The sequence below is a fragment of the Adiantum capillus-veneris genome, chromosome 23, assembly GCF_014529385.1.
Source record: "Adiantum capillus-veneris isolate H3 chromosome 23, ASM1452938v2, whole genome shotgun sequence".
Lineage (NCBI taxonomy): Eukaryota > Viridiplantae > Streptophyta > Polypodiopsida > Polypodiales > Pteridaceae > Adiantum > Adiantum capillus-veneris.
The window spans coordinates 46,599,816-46,617,531 of record NC_140953.1 but is presented as its reverse complement, the minus strand read 5'-3'; the positions used below and the strand labels follow the sequence as shown (position 1 = coordinate 46,617,531).

General features: G+C 38.9%; 1 protein-coding gene across 1 annotated transcript; it reads left to right on the top strand.

Annotated features, from left to right (window-relative positions):
- Positions 1 to 14,243: 14,243 nt before the first annotated feature.
- On the top strand, positions 14,244 to 16,742 carry LOC147427738 (uncharacterized). The gene is made up of 2 exons (XM_086497325.1): positions 14,244 to 15,077; positions 15,454 to 16,742. Exons 1-2 carry the CDS (start codon positions 14,760 to 14,762, stop codon positions 16,633 to 16,635), a joined length of 1,500 nt encoding a protein of 499 aa, XP_086353451.1. The 5' UTR covers positions 14,244 to 14,759; the 3' UTR covers positions 16,636 to 16,742.
- Positions 16,743 to 17,716: the final 974 nt, after the last annotated feature.

Below are 17,716 nucleotides of genomic sequence, written 5' to 3'. Positions count from 1 at the left end.
TCTTGCATGAGCTAGTACCCTAATAGAATATTCTATTTTTTTACTTTGGACAAAAGGCAACATTGTGTTCTTAGAGGTGTCTGGGTAATCAAAAACCATGAAATTAAAAGTGTGGTAAAGTCTCTTTAAGGTACTGTGGATCTTTCAACATCCTTCAAAAGATGAAGGAAGTAGCTCACACCTTTGAGAGTGAAAGAGCTCTCAACACATCCAATCTTTAGTCTTATCAAGTTGACGAAATCCTTGCATAATGATGAGAATGTAGTTTTGTCATAGCGCCACATGAAACTGAGCAGAAGGTTGTTAGATATGTAATGAGACTATTACACTTTGTGTGTAAGAAAGAAAAATATTTTGGAGGGAAGAGGAGAAGGATAATGCCTGCTATCTTCTTGTAAATAGCTAGGCATATAGATATGAGTTTGGAAGTACTACATGCCACAATATCCATTATCAAGGCATTAGTAACAATTGGGCAAGGATCGCATAGTAAGGGAGTCTAGACAATAGACAATAGAACCCAATCAACCACTTACAATTTGCATATATAGACAGTTGTGTGCATTTCCTTAGGTTTAGCAGTAGACGATAACCATTTGTGTGGGTATTTGTGCATCTATGACAACTTTGTCATTCTAATATATGATGTCATTTATTATTTTTTATGTCACAAATGTCTCCTAGACAAGAAGCAAGGAATTGATGGAAACACTAAAAAACCTATGGTAAAATGGGTGGTAAGGCCAATAGTCATCTATCTCAGTTCTATAGAACCTACATTGAAGTCTACGTACCTCCATAAGTTTGGCATAGTGTCACATTTGATCCAATGGTGTACATATGCGGTATGGCATGAGAGCCCATTGAAGAGTTCATTCAGGTACCAATGAATCAACTAATCTTAGGGCTTCGCCTTGTTCCACGATATGGTGCATAGAAACACACCTTGTCGTGGGGGGTGGTAGGCTAGTTGGAATAGTGTATGATTCTAAAAGGTTAACGAACTTTAAACTTAAGCCACTTTCATTAACATGTAAAAGCGGGCTAGACATGACTAGTGAATTAAATCGTAAAGACAAAGTGAGTAGCTTTGGAAACCTTCAATTATGGAGTTACGGATGTGTGATGTTGGAGTTGGAAGAGAGGGGGGAGAGTGTACCTTGACAAGTAAGTGGCTTAGTTGTGGGACCTTCGATGAAATCCTTAATGTGACACAAAGGATTTTGTGTTTGAGTTCGTGCGCTTTGCATCCCGCTTGTCATGCCTTGCCTGTCCATTTCATTGAGAATATGTTAGCCAACTTAAACTACTTCCAAAGTCCCTTCACTTTCCTTATTAATAATTCAAGTGCTTTTGGAAGAATGACTTTGTGAGACCAAAGAATTTTCAAGTGCCCATAATCCTTATGGAGAGCTTCGATGCTTGAGAGCCTACTTTATCTTTACAAGACGTTCTACCAAAACATGCCCTCTCTACTGTACTCATTGGGTAGCTTGCATTCTCTCTCTCTCTCTCTCTCTCTTTCTTTTTTGTGGATGCACTCTCACTCTCTTTTTTTAAAAAAAAGGTTGTATCATATTACATCGTTTTACATGCTCTCTCTCTCCCCTTGTGTGCGCATGCGTGCGCGCACACACACAGGGGTTTCTTATACAAGGGTTTCCTGTTATACATGGGTTTTTTTGAGAATTTACCAAGAATATTCCCAAGGATTTGAAGTATATGCATATATTACAACAAGAGTCCCACCTTTGTTCCAAAAGTTATCGAAGCTCCCCCAATTCCAACCAGACTCTCTCTCTCTCTCTCTCTCTCTCTCTCTCTCTCTCTCACACACACACACACACACACACACACACACACATGCAAAAAGCTATTGTATAGAAAAAATAGTTGTAAACTTTTAAGGTCATCTAAATTCTAGTAAGGCTATCAATTCCATTCTCATCACTTTCTAGAAGATGCTAATGCCTAGGCATGTCAAAAACACAAAAAAGAAAAGCATAAACAAGCATAACTTTATGCTTTGAATGCCCATAAGCCAAGGCAGCAATGTGGGGGGGGGGGGGGGGGGGGGGGGGGGGGGGGGGGGGGGGGGGGGATATAAAAAAGGACCTAGGGTGTGTTGGCCTGCATGTGTAAGTGTTGTGGTGTGGGGAGCCAGATCTGAGGAGCTTGCACCAAAACCAAGAGCCTCTTTTGTCTCTTGCAACCCCCCAAGCATCTTTGTCCAATCACACTAGTCTTTTCTATGTGTATGCACTTCTCTATCTTTGCATCTCCAAGCTCATCTCTGTACAACATATGCAAAGTGGTTTTGCCAATTGGTACTTTAGGTGCCCCTTTTCTGTGTCATGCATGCTATCATACATCAGATTTCCTCTTATCATATTAAGCCTCTATGATTATGCTTCTTTTGAATCTTTGAGATACTTGAGTATATGCAAAGTGGCTCACAAGAACCTTAGTTTACTACCTACCCCCAAAACAAACTAGATTAATTTGCATCTCACAAAAACGGTTGTTAGGAACGTCTTTTCATAAAGCTAGCTTTTTGCATATGAGTATATACTCAATACCACATATGCACAACATAGACACATTATTGTATTACTAGTACAATGGTGTTGCCTTCCGCAAGCGACATAGCCTCTGACAATGCTATGTGGATTGTTTTATCTATGTGCGTTTCGACAAAAAAGTTCAAAGGGGGACTAATTGTGGGTGTTTGCAAGATACATGTGTGAAGGCAGTTGTGGCAACTTGTGGGTGTGTGGAAGAGAGTAGAGAGGAGAGGAGAGAGAGTTTTGGGTACCAGGGTATGTGACATGTGTGTGTGAGAGATAGAGAGAGAGCGAGAGAGATTGCGCATCAGCACGCATTGACGGTTCGGCTTTCTCACCTCTCTCTACTTTGAGAGCCACCAACCTCAGTCCTCGTACTTTTGCCCATTGCATTTGATAAGGTGTTAGAAAATAGGGGAGGGGAAAACAACAAGAGTTTAATTAGTTTTTTAATTTCCTTGCCTTGCAGACTTCATTATTCACAATTTGCACCCCCCGTCCCCTCCCCCCCTCACCCCACACACACACAAGACAATTTTTCATCATTCACAATATAGTTCATCACTTACAACCTTTGATATTAGATTCCTTCATAAATTTTCGTCATTCTTGACTTGAATGTGCATGGGATGCCTTTACAAAGGAATCTCCAATGGATTCCCTATCTATTCTTAAATAGAGAGGAGGTGGCATGGCCGCTCTTACTCTCAAGTCCCTTGCTCTTGACAAATTTCATAAAAGAAGGTGAAGAAATGTTTTCTCTCTCTCTCTCTCTCCTCTTTTGGTCTCATAGATCATAATGGCCTTTTGGAGGTGTAGATATAACTTATTACATTTTGTTTCCTCTCTCTCTCTCTCTCTCCAATGTGGGCTTTTGTTTGTGGCCTCCACACATATTCGTACCGGCATTCAGGATAAATCAATCTTCTACATACACAAATCCGTTTTCTCTTTTTCTAGGAAGCTATAGGTATGTTTTTCATCCTTGTGCAAGACAAGCTAACCCTTTTCTATATGTTCATCATCTTCTCCCCATATGTCCTTGAAGGAACCCCCCTCTCTGTCTCTCTCCCTCTCTCATTCCTCAACTTCTGCATGTAATTCTTGTGTGAAAACCGCAATAATTTTCTCTACATTGTCTTACTTAGTACCACATCTCTCTCTCTCTCTCTCTCTCTCTCTCTCTCTCTCTCTCTCTCTCTCTCTCTATACCAGTGAAGCCTCTCTTTGTCTTGCCTAGATTTTGAGGAAAATAGTGTTAGATTCGTTAAAATCAGCTTTAAATTTCAAAATTTCTTCTTGCAAAACTAATAAAAAGGATTGTTTTTTTCTTGCCAAAAACTAATAAAAAGGATTGTTTTTTCTTGCCAAAATGTTTTTTTTTCAAATAGCGCAATGGTCTCTCTCTCTCTCTCTCTCTCTCTCTCTCTCTCTCTCTCTCTCTCTCTCTCCCGATTACAGGTAGATTCCCACAAAATTTGTCAAGGGAGGCCGAGATCTAGACTGTCATGTAGAAGGGGCCAGAAGGACCCTCCCCGTTGCTTAGTGGATCGAGGTGGAAGATACAGTAGACCAGTGCTAAAAAAAACCTAGGTTTAGTGAAATCCCACAAATATTTTTAATCTGAAGGTAAGAAAACCTACAAAATGTAGAGAAATTAGTGTAAGAACCTTCAGATCTAGTCAATTTACCTCTAATACCTCTCATACGTAGGCCAGGGGAGGTCACCTAATAAAAATGTAACCCATCATGTGAGTTCAACAGAAGGGTATTTAAAGTTCTTGAAACTTACATAAATATACATATAAAAGGGTATTATTTTTTCAATTTTGAAAAAAACTTACAGATTTTAAAAGAAAAGGGTACGTTATATTCCTAACAAAATTCACAGATAAGGGATTTTACAAACATGTCTTGAACGCACGTGATATGGTAGTTTTACACATAGTGAACCCCCCGAGTACGTAGGTTCTGTAAGTTTTGGGAGAAAAAGTTTTTTGGAGCACTAGACTAGACGAAGACGTAGCCACAATAGTAGTGTTGGACTTGGCAATGGTGCCCAATAGCTCCTCAAAATGGTGAGCATCGTAGAGAAGCCTAAGGGACCCCTATACCTAATGTACTCAAACTCTCAGGCAAATGTCTCCACAGAAACTACGCCACCAAAGGATGCGCCAGCAAGATTGTCCAAATGATGTAACAGGTGTAGTAATTGGGCCCTAGAAACACCAGCAAGAACCCTTTCGGGATCTTCATACACTCTTCATCTTCATGAATTGTGATCTCAACCTCTTCTTCCAAACCTCACCTTCAAGACCTTCTCCATTGCTTAGTGAATCGAGGTGGGAGATAAAGTAGACAAGTGCTCCAAAAACACCTAGGTTTAGTGTAATCCCATAAAATTTCTAATTTGAAGCTAAGAAAACATACAAAATCTAGACAAATTAGTGTAAGAGCCATCAAATATAGTCAAATTACCTTTAATATTTCTTATGAAAGTTTTCTTAGGTTTTGAAAAAGGTTCTTTCAAGCACTGGAGTAGACCAAGGGCAGCATGAGCTTAAGTGATGGCATATTAGTAGTAATGATGAACTTGGTGATGGCACCTAGTAGCTCCTCAGAATGGTGAGCGTCATAGGGCAGCTTGAGGGCCCCCGTCGGTGTGTACTCTACATACCCAAACTCTTAGGTAGAAATCTCTAGCGATTGGACCAATAGAGTTGTTTGAATTACATATCAGGTGCGATAATTTCACTCCCCCCTTTTTTCATAATAATATAGATGGATTGTTCTTGTATTGAACTCATTGTGAGAGTGTGAGTTCATTGTGCAAATGTGAGAATGTATTAGCCACATGTGTTTTAATTTGGAATAAGCTTTGTACTCGTGTAAGCCTTTCTCTTCACACACAATTTGAGACTACATAGGCTAGAACTCATAAGCTTTGAGCCCATTCATCATTCTTGTTTCTTTTACACACCCCTCTGTGTGTATTCAAGAGCTTGCATGGCTTTCTTTCCCAAGTGGATAAAAACGCAGGTATGTAATGTTTGTAGAGCTCATCAAGTAGCTTTTCCATCGCTCACTTTTGAGAACACCTAAAGAGTATTGGTGCCCTCTTCTTCTTCATCAACATCACCCACCATGAACAGCAATGCTTCTTGTAGAAACTTCTCCTAGACCTCCTCTTAATTCAAAAAGTTCAATCCTATGGCTATAGCATTCGATTTCACCTCCTTCCCACACACACACACTCTCTCTCCCTCTCTACATGTAGCATAGTTGCTAGTGTTCTCTCTTCCATCTCTATAAACACACGAAGTGCAATTACTCACGAAAGGAAATGCACATGCATAAAGGCATTCACATAGGCATTCTCTCTTTACTTTCTCTCTCTAGCACACGCTTGCAAGTACAAAGAAGTATCTCCAACAATTACTCTCTCTCTCTCTCTCTCTCTCTCTCTCTCTCTCTTGTTGTCTCATTGTCTGCTCAGAGAGAATTGCTTGAAGGGTTCCAAATTGAGGAGAAGCCTCCACGTACTATGTAGAGGGGGCCCAAATCCCTCCCTCTTTTATAATATTATAGATTATAAATATAGATTAAGCATGCATGGACACCTTTAGTTTGCATGTATGATATTGTGGCTATAATTAGCTATAGGCAAACATACATGTATACATTTACCATGGGTGCACAACTATGCACATACATACATACAACCTTAGCACAATGTGACACCTACATTCATGTTATCAGAGAGAGAAGAAATGTAGATTTGTAGTATAGATATGGGCAAAAAAGACCTTCTTATATTAAAAAATGCCAGGCATCTAAGATAGACACAATAAATGACATGGCCTAGAAAGTGGAAAGCTTGTTCCACATCCTTATAGATGTTTCTTTGGCTCCTTTTCATGTAAAATGTCTATTGCATGTGTACACAAGGCCCAAATTGGAGTTCATATAGAACTGGTGTAGTGATTTCTCATGAATTGATAGATAGGTTTATCTTGCTCATTCTTCTACTCTTGTTCTTGTTCATAGACCTATTGAAAAATATGGAAGAAGGCATTTGTATGGTGAGGGATTTCAACCTACTCCATAGAAACAACATATATACATAAGGATTTTTCTTCAAGTTATAATGCACTAAATGTTGTTCCATACCTAAAACCTTGGTTGGTTGATATCGATGTTCTTGAAACAAATTTGCTAAAAAAACCCAGAAAAAGACACCAAACAGATACACTTTTAGAAATTACCACAATATGGGAGGTTGAGTCCACTGCCACAAGCATAGCCACAAAATGATAAAGAAAGTGCAGACAAAAAATATTGGCTACGCAAGTACCTTCATAGCTAGAAGTTTCTTTCTTGACCTTTAGGTATATGAATCACGTAGTCATGAGTATATACTTGCACTCATATGGGAACTACCCATGCTAATAAGCGTGTATATAACAACTGATTATATAGCTCCTTGCATATCTGCACTTTTAGCTACTATATTATGCCTAATTAGGAAATGCACGTACCTATTTGGATGGTTCACCAACTAAACCATCTAAATAGGTATTCTTATTTTTTATTCCTACAAATAAACATTACAACTTAGTACATACTAATTGACAACTCACAATGGCATAATATATAACAAATAGAGGGGCAGTTGGAGTTAAAAATTCTCATTAGAGCGAATCCTATTTTTACAAAAAGTTGTGCAATTGCAATAATTAAAAGGCTGATTTGTCCTCTAAAGCTCTTCAAAAAGGTTTGAAATGAAATACTACATCCATAAAGATCGTGCGATGACTAAGTCTCTTGATCGAAGTCTGAAGGATTAGATTGGTCACATGAGTGTCTTGATATTTGGTCATAAATTCCAAGCATTCCTTTGCTCTATATCAACAAGAAAGAATTAATTTTTAGTGATTATGTTACATAGCTCCTTAAAATAAGGTAAGAACTTTACTGCATGAAACCTTTTACAAGAAGCATCAAACTACTCATGCAAAATGGCATAATTCTTGTAAATCCATCCCAAGTCTTGTATTCTGAGTGACCCTCTTTGTACCTCATGATCTCTCTTGAGGGTTGCATACTTGTAATATGATCCTAAGGTCAAAAATTCAAAGCTTGAGTTACATTTTTATCATAAATTGAAAGGAGTTTTAAAACTTTAAATGTTTCAGTTAAATTATTTACATACTTATCCTTCTTTTGTCTTTCTTGTATAGAGGTATCTCATTCTACATCTTGTACATTATCTCCTCTATGATTATTCTTCTAAGGCTCTAGCAGCTTGTGCCTCCTTTGATGCATGAACACTTGTTCTCTATGAATTATTTGATGTAGCCTCCTAATCACTGATTGTTAAATGCTCATGTTCTAAGTTGGAAAGCATGTACGAGATGATTCCTCGTCGATATAGAAAGCATTCTTATGTTGCTAATGTTTGAACCTTGCAAAGAGATTATGGTGGGCATAATGGACGAGTGTCAAGTGATGCCTAACAAGAATTCCTTGCTTAGTCACAAAATCCACCCTCATTATTGTGTCATATATGATAACAGCAACTAGCATTGTTCGCATCATGTGTATCATGGCCCCTTAACTCAACGAAAGGTGTAAGGAACTCTATTAAATCTTCCCCACTACCAAAGCAAGATTCCTAACAAGAACCACCCCATGAGAGAAGTGACAATCAAAATCATTAGATGACTTTGAAGATGTGAGTTGCTTACTTGAAGGTTGATGACACTCATGCTATTGTTGTGGCGAAGGCATGGTGGAAGTGTCTAGTGTGGGACCATGTGACAATGGTATCATTGGAGGGACCATCTTAGGTGATGGTAATGAGAGGGTACTATTGGAGGGACACTTTGTGAGAAACTAGGTGTGACCCATGGAAATAAAGTCTCTATGAGTCCATACACTACTAGCACTATTGTGGTGTATACCTCTAGCTCACTATCTATGTCTCAAGCATGACGTGTTTTTGCATTGCAAGCAAGCTCTCAAACTCATGGGGAACTAGCTAAAAAGCTGGTGCATTTGGATAAATAGATAGCCTTTCTAACCCCAATTATCATATGGCCATACTTGTATACGTGTACAATATACAATTTGAATATCTTACTTACATAGACTAATTAAAAATAGCAAAAATAAATTTTGCACTTTTCACCTCCAGATGTGGATCCATTAAACAAGAGCTCCACCACAACTCTATGTACGCTAGTCAACTTATAGGATGTGAACCACCCAAAGTGAGTGTGCCCCTTGTTACATGATCTATCGCCTGATAGCTACAAAAACACAGATGACCACATTCATAATGCCTAATGGATATCTTTGCCTCTTTCCTCAAATATCCAACTCTCATAAGGTTGCTAGTAGTATCCATTCTCTCATTCATCTACAAAGACAAACAAATTGTTAAATATCTTAGATTCCCCTCTCCACCTCTCGTCCTCTCTAAATTTCACTTTCCCTCCCCAAATCTCTCTCTCTCTCTCTCTCTCTCTCTCTCTCTCTCTCTCTCTCTCTCTCTCTCTCTCTCTCTCTCTCTCTCTCTCTCTCTCTCTCTACCTCGATGCTTTTGGATGCTCCTCTCTACCTCCAATTTTTTGCTCTCCCTCTCCATCTAATCTTACTCTCTATTCTTAGATAACTCTAACCCTATCTTTAATGTTAATCCTTAAGGATCTACAAGCTCTCCACCTCTCTTTATTTGCTCTCCCTTATCTCTATTCCTACTCGACTTAACCTCTACCCTATCTTTACGCATCATCTATATCTCTAGTATTTATTCTCCACCTCTCTATCTATGCTATCCCTTTTCCTTATCTCTCTCTCTCTCTCTCTCTCTCTCTCTCTCTCTCTCTCTCTCTCTCTCTCTCTCTCTCTCTCTCTCTCTCTCTCTTTCTATTCCTCTAACCTTATCTTCACGTTGTATCCCTATGTATACTAAATCTCTTCCATATTTACCTCTCTCTTTATCCCATATCTACTAAATCTTTACCTCTTTACCTCTCTTTCTGTCTCCCACTCTACATCTCTATACCTCTCTGATTTTCCCACTTCTCTTCCTACTTTTGCCTCTCTCTCTCTCTCTCTCTCTCTCTCTCTCTCTCTCTCTCTCTCTATATATATATATATATATATATATATATATATATATATATATATATATATATATATATATATATATATGAGATAATATTGTCTTCGTTGTATGACCGAATACAGTTTCCAAAATTTCCTAACAGATTTATAGCTCAGCCTACTCTACTTTAAAGTAGAGCCATCTTATCGATCGTCAATGTTCCAAATAAAGGAAGGTAGGTATATGCCAGAGATAATGGTAAAGGAAGTAGCATTCTTGGCCATATTACTAAACCTTTGATGCCTACTTCTCCCTCTCTCTGTCTCTCTTCCCCCCGTGCCCCCCCCTCCTCTCTCTCTCTCTCTCTCTCTCTCTCTCTCTCTACTCGTTCTATCTCTAGCCCTTTATGTGTTCTCTCTACTTTTCAATCATTCTTTCTCTCTCTTTATTTTATTAAATGCATTTCTCATGCATATATAGATGTTATTTCTTAAGATCTAGATAAGTGCCATACCTCCCTCCCTCCATTGAATCATCTTCTCTAGTGTTGATGTGAGTGCATAAGACTATTGAATATGCATAATGCTATGTGTATGCATGTGTATTTTTCATTCATGTTTTTTCAAATGTGTATGTATGCATTCTTTGTGAGCAATGGGTATGCATGGATTCATACATGTAGATCATATTTTGTAAGATTATGAAACTATATTTATGAATGAATGAATGGGTCTTGGGAGGTACACTATGTAGTCGTGCTAATATATCATATGAGTTCAGCAAGAGGGGTTTTGAAATGAAAATATTTCAGAAAAAATCACAGATATACATTAACAAATTATAGGGTTTTTATATCCTGGTTTGGAAAACATATTCCTTAAAATAAAGGAAAATTTTATTTATTCAAACATGTAAAAAGGGGGTTCTTTAATTACCCTCCTAAGAACAAACATTAAATTGTGGTTTTTTGAATAGTGCACCCCCTCAAAGAATGGTAGATACATATATATGTTGATTTTTGTGTGATTATGTTTTTGTGTGTGAGAGTGTACTTATGTTCCTGAAGACAAACAAATAACACTCATTGTTTGTGCAAACGGAATCCCATAGGTTGAAGAGACTTGATGTCATCTCTAACTAAGGATTTCGTCAATGTTACATCTAAGTGTGAATGCCATCGCTCCATGTTCAAGTCTTTGTTCACCTCCCATTGCACTAATGGGCATGGAAAAATACATGACGAGCTTGTGTAAATGAGATCTCAAAAGAATGTGTTGATGATGGAGGTGTGTGAAGTAAATGAATCTTCACAAAGAAGCAGAATGATATGGCGATGGAGATGGAGAGCTTTCCAAGATGAGAAACAGTCCAAGACAAGCAGGGTTGCAAGCTATACAAAACATCTTGGTTGTATGAAAAACTACTTTGTTTTGTAAGTTCTTAAAAAAATATTACAATGGATATACCACTGCATATATTGATGGATACATCGAGGCACTTTATAGAAAATAGACCTATAAGGTACCACAAAGCCAAAATCCCACCTCTCTCTCTATTTTCAACCATCTTTCTTTTCTTTTCATGGTAAACAACCATAGTAATGGACTCAACCTCCCATAGTGGCATGAGAAATGTTGAAAATGATGGTAGTACTGACAATGAAACAATACCAAATACTTCATAGTGAAAAATGTCCCTTAAAACCTTAGAGTTTCCAATAAGTGCTATAAGCTAGTAGTCTTTATTACATGGATTTTAGTAGAGTGGCTAAATATTCTCTTTGTGCAAGAGCATAACCTACATATAGAATATGCCACATTTATCACTTCAAAGGGTTTCATGTTTAATTGAAGTTAAGTATAAGTACTCTTAAAGTGTTGATTATAGTATTCATTATTGTAAAAAACACCTATAATCGTGAATAGATTCCGGATGATGGTGTCTATTGCATTTGGCCAATGTCTATGCTTGTAATGACCATGCTAGAAGGGTTGAGTTATAGAGTGTTGAATTGAATCCTTACATGTATAGGAAGGTATTACAGGGGTTGATTTGTACATGGTCTTACTCTTTAAGGTTCCACTTCTAAACCAATTGACACTACATAATGGGAAGATCTCTCTTAGAATTTTTCAATTTTGTGATGCTTGGCTAGATGAAGAAAGAACTATTAAATACACCTATTACTCTTATGGATTTGATCGAGTTTAATATGTAGAAATTGACCAGGAACCTAGGGAATCTAAAAAATATTTCAAGTAGAAGTTGACTCTAGAATGCCAATGTCAACTCATTTCCTCTTGTCATAAACTAGTATTAATTAAGAATTTTTTTTCCAAGGATTTGTGAAATATTTAATGGTGCATTAACGACACAACTTTCCTAGAAACATGTAGTTTTCTTGATTCAATACAAAATCTTAAGTCTTCATCATTTGATTTCTCAAATATAATTTTGTGATGTTGTGGGATAGTGCATCATGAGAAGTACAAATATCTATTAAGAAACAAAATATTATGTGAGTATCACAAGTGATCAAGGATTCTCTGAGCTGTGTCTGCCTTTTAGGCAGAGCTTGTTATTACACCTTACGTCACGCTAGAGTACGTTATATTACATGTTGAGACACATGTAGAGGTCACAAAGTAATCTTCTTCACCAAACAAAAATGATTGAAGGAAACACAAGTTGAAACTTCAAAGGTTTTTATAAACATTTTCATTCTAAACATATAAGGAGACATGCAAGGAGGGTGGATATGTGCTTTGCTCTGACTAAGAGATCATGAAACATTGTGTGGGAATATCATTGTAAAATTCTCAACTGTCAGTTAAACCTTTCTAGTGAAAATAGTAAGCAATTAAGATTATGATGGAAATCATGAGTTCATATGCAATGTTGTTTAAAAGTGCATTTGATGAAGGTGAAAATTGTTGTCCTTTGAAGAAACTTGAAAATGATAAAACTCTTGGAATCTATGGTATTAGCAAAATCATGTCATATAGAGTTTGGAGATTGCTAGAAGCATATGGTGATCACGTTCCATAGATTCAATGGTATTACAAAAATTCCATGTGGTGAAACTCTTGGAATCTATGGTATTACTAAAAGTATCATATAAAGTTTGAATCTGATTTCTTGAAGCATATGGTGATCGTGTTCCATAAATTCAATACAAATTCTCAATATATTGGATTGTGCATCAAAACGTGGTTTATAAAACTAGCCTTTAAGAACATTTTCACCACAATTTTGGAAATATGGACGCCTATCACAATGATGCACACACACATATAGATATGTATGTATTTGAATAGACTTACCCACATGTATACTTTTAAAATACATGGATATACATGAATTTTTGATATATATATATATATATATATACGTACTACATGTGAAACTACACACATTCATTTATGTATGCAAGTGTATGTACCAATATACAAAATATATGTATAATTTGCATTCTATATGCTGGTTGCATCCGTGATTTCATTAACGTGATCATAAACACACGAACATGTTTATAATGTTGAGTGATAACTTTTTAAAACACGTGATCAGTTAAATGTTCACGTGATCTTCCTATTAACCTACAAAAAACACCTAAAACGGTAGTCCCGTCGGACTTTTTCATATCCTGATATGCACGCTGGTGGGTTTTTGCCATCTCCCAATGGACCCACCACAAAAAAATGATAGCTCGGTGAGCTTTTGGTGGGTTATCAGGTGACCATTCACATCGACTTAAATGTGAACATATAAAGTGTAAATATGTGACCCGGATCATATACTTTGTGGTTAAGTATGCCAATTTGTGGTTAAGTATGCCAGCATAAGATGCATATAAGTAGGTACATGGATGCAAGTTTTTCCACATGTTTATATGCGTTTTAAGTTCTAACTTGTCCATGCACATGCAATATGTGCATTGTGATACATAAATTGAAGACAGAACACACACATATTAACAAGTCTCACACAATTGTGCATGCAAACTGATGATGGTCATTGTGATGTCTACAGCCTGCAAACTTTTTGGCAACCTAAGATAGTAAATGAGGCGCTCTCCCACTATGTTTATTTTAGAGGATCTTGCCCACAACGGGGTTATAGAAAGATGGAGAAGGAAGAGAGCAATAAAGTATCCTCATTCCAACTATGGCGCAAAGTGTAACTTGTGGATATTCTGCAGCGTGCACAGAGAGAGAGGGAGAGAGAGAGAGAGAGAGAATGTGTGTCTGAAGGTGGTCACAACACGTGCGATATGTAGGGAGGGTGTGTAGAGATGGGCAAGATCAGAGATAGGGTCGTGGGTCCGTTGAGAGAAAGAGAGAGAGAGCGAGAGCGAGAGAGAGGAAGAAGAATAAGAAGAGCAAGAGAGATTCTCAGAGGGTGGTAATTGAGAATGCTCAAAGGGAGGGCGATTGGCGAGAGAGATGTAGAAAGAGAGTGTCGTGACATTGTGCGCGCTCTCTCTCTCTCTCTCTCTCTCTCTCTCTCTTAAGCAGTGTTCAAATAGGCTATATGAGTCTAAATTTCACTACACTTCTCTTTGCACACGAGGGTTCTCTCTCTCTCTCTCTCTCTCTCTCTCTCTCTCTCTCTCTCTCTAGGCTGCTCTGCTTTGAGCCCATGAGCATAAAAAAGGCAAATTTCACCACCAGACCGCCCCATTTTGCTTGTTGGCCACCACCACCTGCATAGGTATATTTTGCCTTGTGCCCACCACCTGCTTGAGCTTCCACCCAGAAGCAGCTGCTCCATCCAACCCCACTCTTTTCCTGCTTCTGCTTCCTCCTGTAACCTTTAGAGTATTCCATTACTGTTATCTTTCTCTCTTTAGTTATCAAGTCACCTCACACTAACATATAACATACACACACAGACTCCCCCCCCCTTCTCTCTCTCTCTCTCTCTCTCTCAAAAACACACATGTGCATCTTCTCATTCCGGAACCCACCTCCAACCACCTTTCTTATCGCAACAATCATATATTCCCTTCTTCTTCTATAGTCATTAGAATCAAGGGTTAAGTACCACACAGATCCAGCCCAATTGAAAGCTGCATCAAAAACATGGACCTGCAGCTTCATACACCCAATTCCAACAACAGCATACAGCCCCTGCAAGCCCTTTGCTTCGGCTCAAGCGCCGTCGATGCAATGAGCGACGGTGGCCTTCTGAGTATCGAGTCACACCGGTCGGTCCCTGCACCGTTTCTGACCAAGACATATCAGCTTGTCGATGATCCCAACACTGATCATATTGTGTCCTGGGGAGAGGATGAAAGCACGTTTGTGGTGTGGCGCCCGCCAGAGTTTGCGAGGGATTTGCTACCCAACTACTTCAAGCACAACAATTTCTCTAGTTTTGTGAGGCAGCTCAACACCTATGTAAGCCCTAGATTATATTTCTCCCTCTCATATAAATGGATGAGATCCAGAAAATTATAGAACCAGCCTAGGTGTTTTGATCACTCTGTGCAACAAGAAAGAAAAACACAGGAAAGTAGTAAAAGCTTTCTTTGGTTGGGGTAATAATGGAAATTATAAGAGTCATTGCAGACAAAAATGCTTGTCGTTAATTTTTTTTTTTTTTTTTTTGAAGAGTAAGTAGTATAGGTAGGTAGTAAAGATTCTAGGACTCCAGCAAAAGCTATGTTGATCCATCTCTTCAAAGAGCAAGGTTCCCTAATAATTTGTCTACTACTTTCTGTCAATCTGATGCTGCATATTCTCCCTTGTAAGTATCTGCTTCTTATGCATGCAGGGGTTCCGCAAAATCGTCCCAGACCGCTGGGAATTTGCGAATGATTTTTTCCGAAAGGGAGAGAAGCACCTGTTATGTGAGATTCACAGGCGGAAAACCGCTCAAAACAGTCGCTCTTCCCCCACAAACTCCACAGAGGATCTAATACTGCAGCAGCAAACAGCTATGCCACCATGGTCACCCCTTTCATCACCCATCACCTCCCCACGCAGTGCCGCCTTTGCTGCGGCCGCTGCCGCTGCAGCCCACCATGTGGGTATGCAACAAGCTGCAGCAGCAGCTGCAGCACATAGCTCCATGACTCACATGAGCAATATGACTGGTGGTGGAGGCACAGTTTCTCTCTCTGATGAGAATGAGCGATTGCGTCGCGATAACACTCTGCTTCTTACGGAGCTCACACGCATGAAGAAACTCTACCATGACATCCTTCTCTATGTCCAGCACCAGAATCTGCAGGCACAAGGTCAGGCTTTACGAGGAATAGGCGGTCCAAGTCAATATGGTCAAGCAAGCGATTTATCGTCCCAGTCGTCGAGCTTTCATTTGCCAAGCTCTCAAAGAAGCCTTGTCCATCACTCACCTTCCATGAGTGGTATGAAGTCCAACTTGGAGTCTCCTACATCTAGACTTACATGTGCAGGTGACAATGGTAGAGCTTTGGTAAGTACGACCGCAATGCCCTTTGCTGTTCCGGTGGCGACGAATATCTCGCAGCTACCAATGATGGTGGGTCGTCCTGATGGAACCATGCTGCAAAATAGCTACTGCAGCATGGATGTAAGAAATTTCAGATCAGCTGTGAATATGGCAAACTGTGCAGCTCCAGCAACAAGCACACTCTCCGTATCTACTTCTAGTGATAAAGCCCTCGATGGCAATGCAAAAGGTATGGTCGAGAAGATCGGCGAGAAGAGCCCTCCAAAGCTCTTTGGAGTGCACTTGCAATCATGCAAGAAGCGCGCCCTAGAAGATGATATCACAAACAATGAGAAGCTTGTGCTTGATGATAATGTACTGCCATCAAAAAGCTCAGTGACAACAAACCTGACTTTGTTAAAGAGTGCGAAAACTTCGGAGCTTGCATTGGAGCTGAAGCAGCCAAACATGAGCCCAAGGAGCTCCATGCATGCTCCATGGCTTAAGTTTAATGCTTCCAGAGATGAGCAAGTTTACAACTAATTAATATTTGAATAGCCTGAAATTCTTCACTTTGAGTATTCATTGTATGTGATCAATTATTCATTTCTGGCCTGACTTTCACAAAAGTATGTGGAATCTTCATGTGAGCATGTCTTGGTGGAAAACATTAGTGTTATAGCATAATCAAAGGAGATGATCGAATTGCGCTTGCTAGATTTTAGCGCATGATTCAATGGCTTTAGAGCCTGGTCTTATACTTAGGGTTAGAATTACTGAGTTCGCTATAATGTCTACATTCTTACACATTGCCTTTGTACTGATGAAATATTGTGCGCTTGTTGGGTTTAGCACATTGGCCAACAGCGATCCAATTTTAGAGACCGGTCTAGTGAAACTTAGGATTAGATTTCTTGAGTCTACGTTCTGATGCCATTGCCTTTGTTATGTGGAAATAGCTTGTTTTGTGTAGTTCTCTTGCAGTCCTTATTTTAGATGGTCTCAAAATGTCTGCACTAGGGGTTAGTCCACTAGTGAGTAATTAGCTCAATTATAAGGCCTCAAGCTCTTTGTAGCTGTGCTAGCTCCTGCAAGTCCTCTTTAATTTTGTTCAAACAAGATACCCATCTCTTGCTCATGGAGTAGGTCACTCGACGGTAGCATTGGGTGGATCCAACTGTGCTTCAATATTTGGCATTCCCGGACCAAGCAATGTTGTTGTAGCCTCGAATTTTGCTGCAGGGGAGGTGCTATTTCACGTGTGGGAAGGCATCCAAATTTGGGGCCAGCCAGCAGCTTGCAGAATAATGGAATCCCAATTATAATATGGGACAGATTAAGCAGCAGCAAAGATGTCACTCCCTTGGATACAGTTTAATGTAGGGCATTCAAAGGTTTAGTTTTATCAGAATGTATTATAAGGTTTAAGCACCATTAGCAATGAAAGGTTTGATTTAGAAGTTTAACGTATATAATGAAGGTTTAAACATCATTAGTTTCTGATGATTATATGACTAAAGTCATTAATGGCCCTTGGATAAGAGGGTAAGAGTTATAATTAGGGTGCGACCCTGCATTTAAAAAAAAATTGTAAGCTTTTTGAAGTTTGACCGTATAATACAAT

Coding starts and splice junctions, on each gene's coding strand:
- LOC147427738 (XM_086497325.1), top strand. CDS start 14,760: ATGGACCTGCAGCTTCATACACCCAATTCCAACAACAGCATACAGCCC. Junction 15,078..15,453: donor TGAGGCAGCTCAACACCTAT/GTAAGCCCTAGA, acceptor TTATGCATGCAG/GGGTTCCGCAAAATCGTCCC.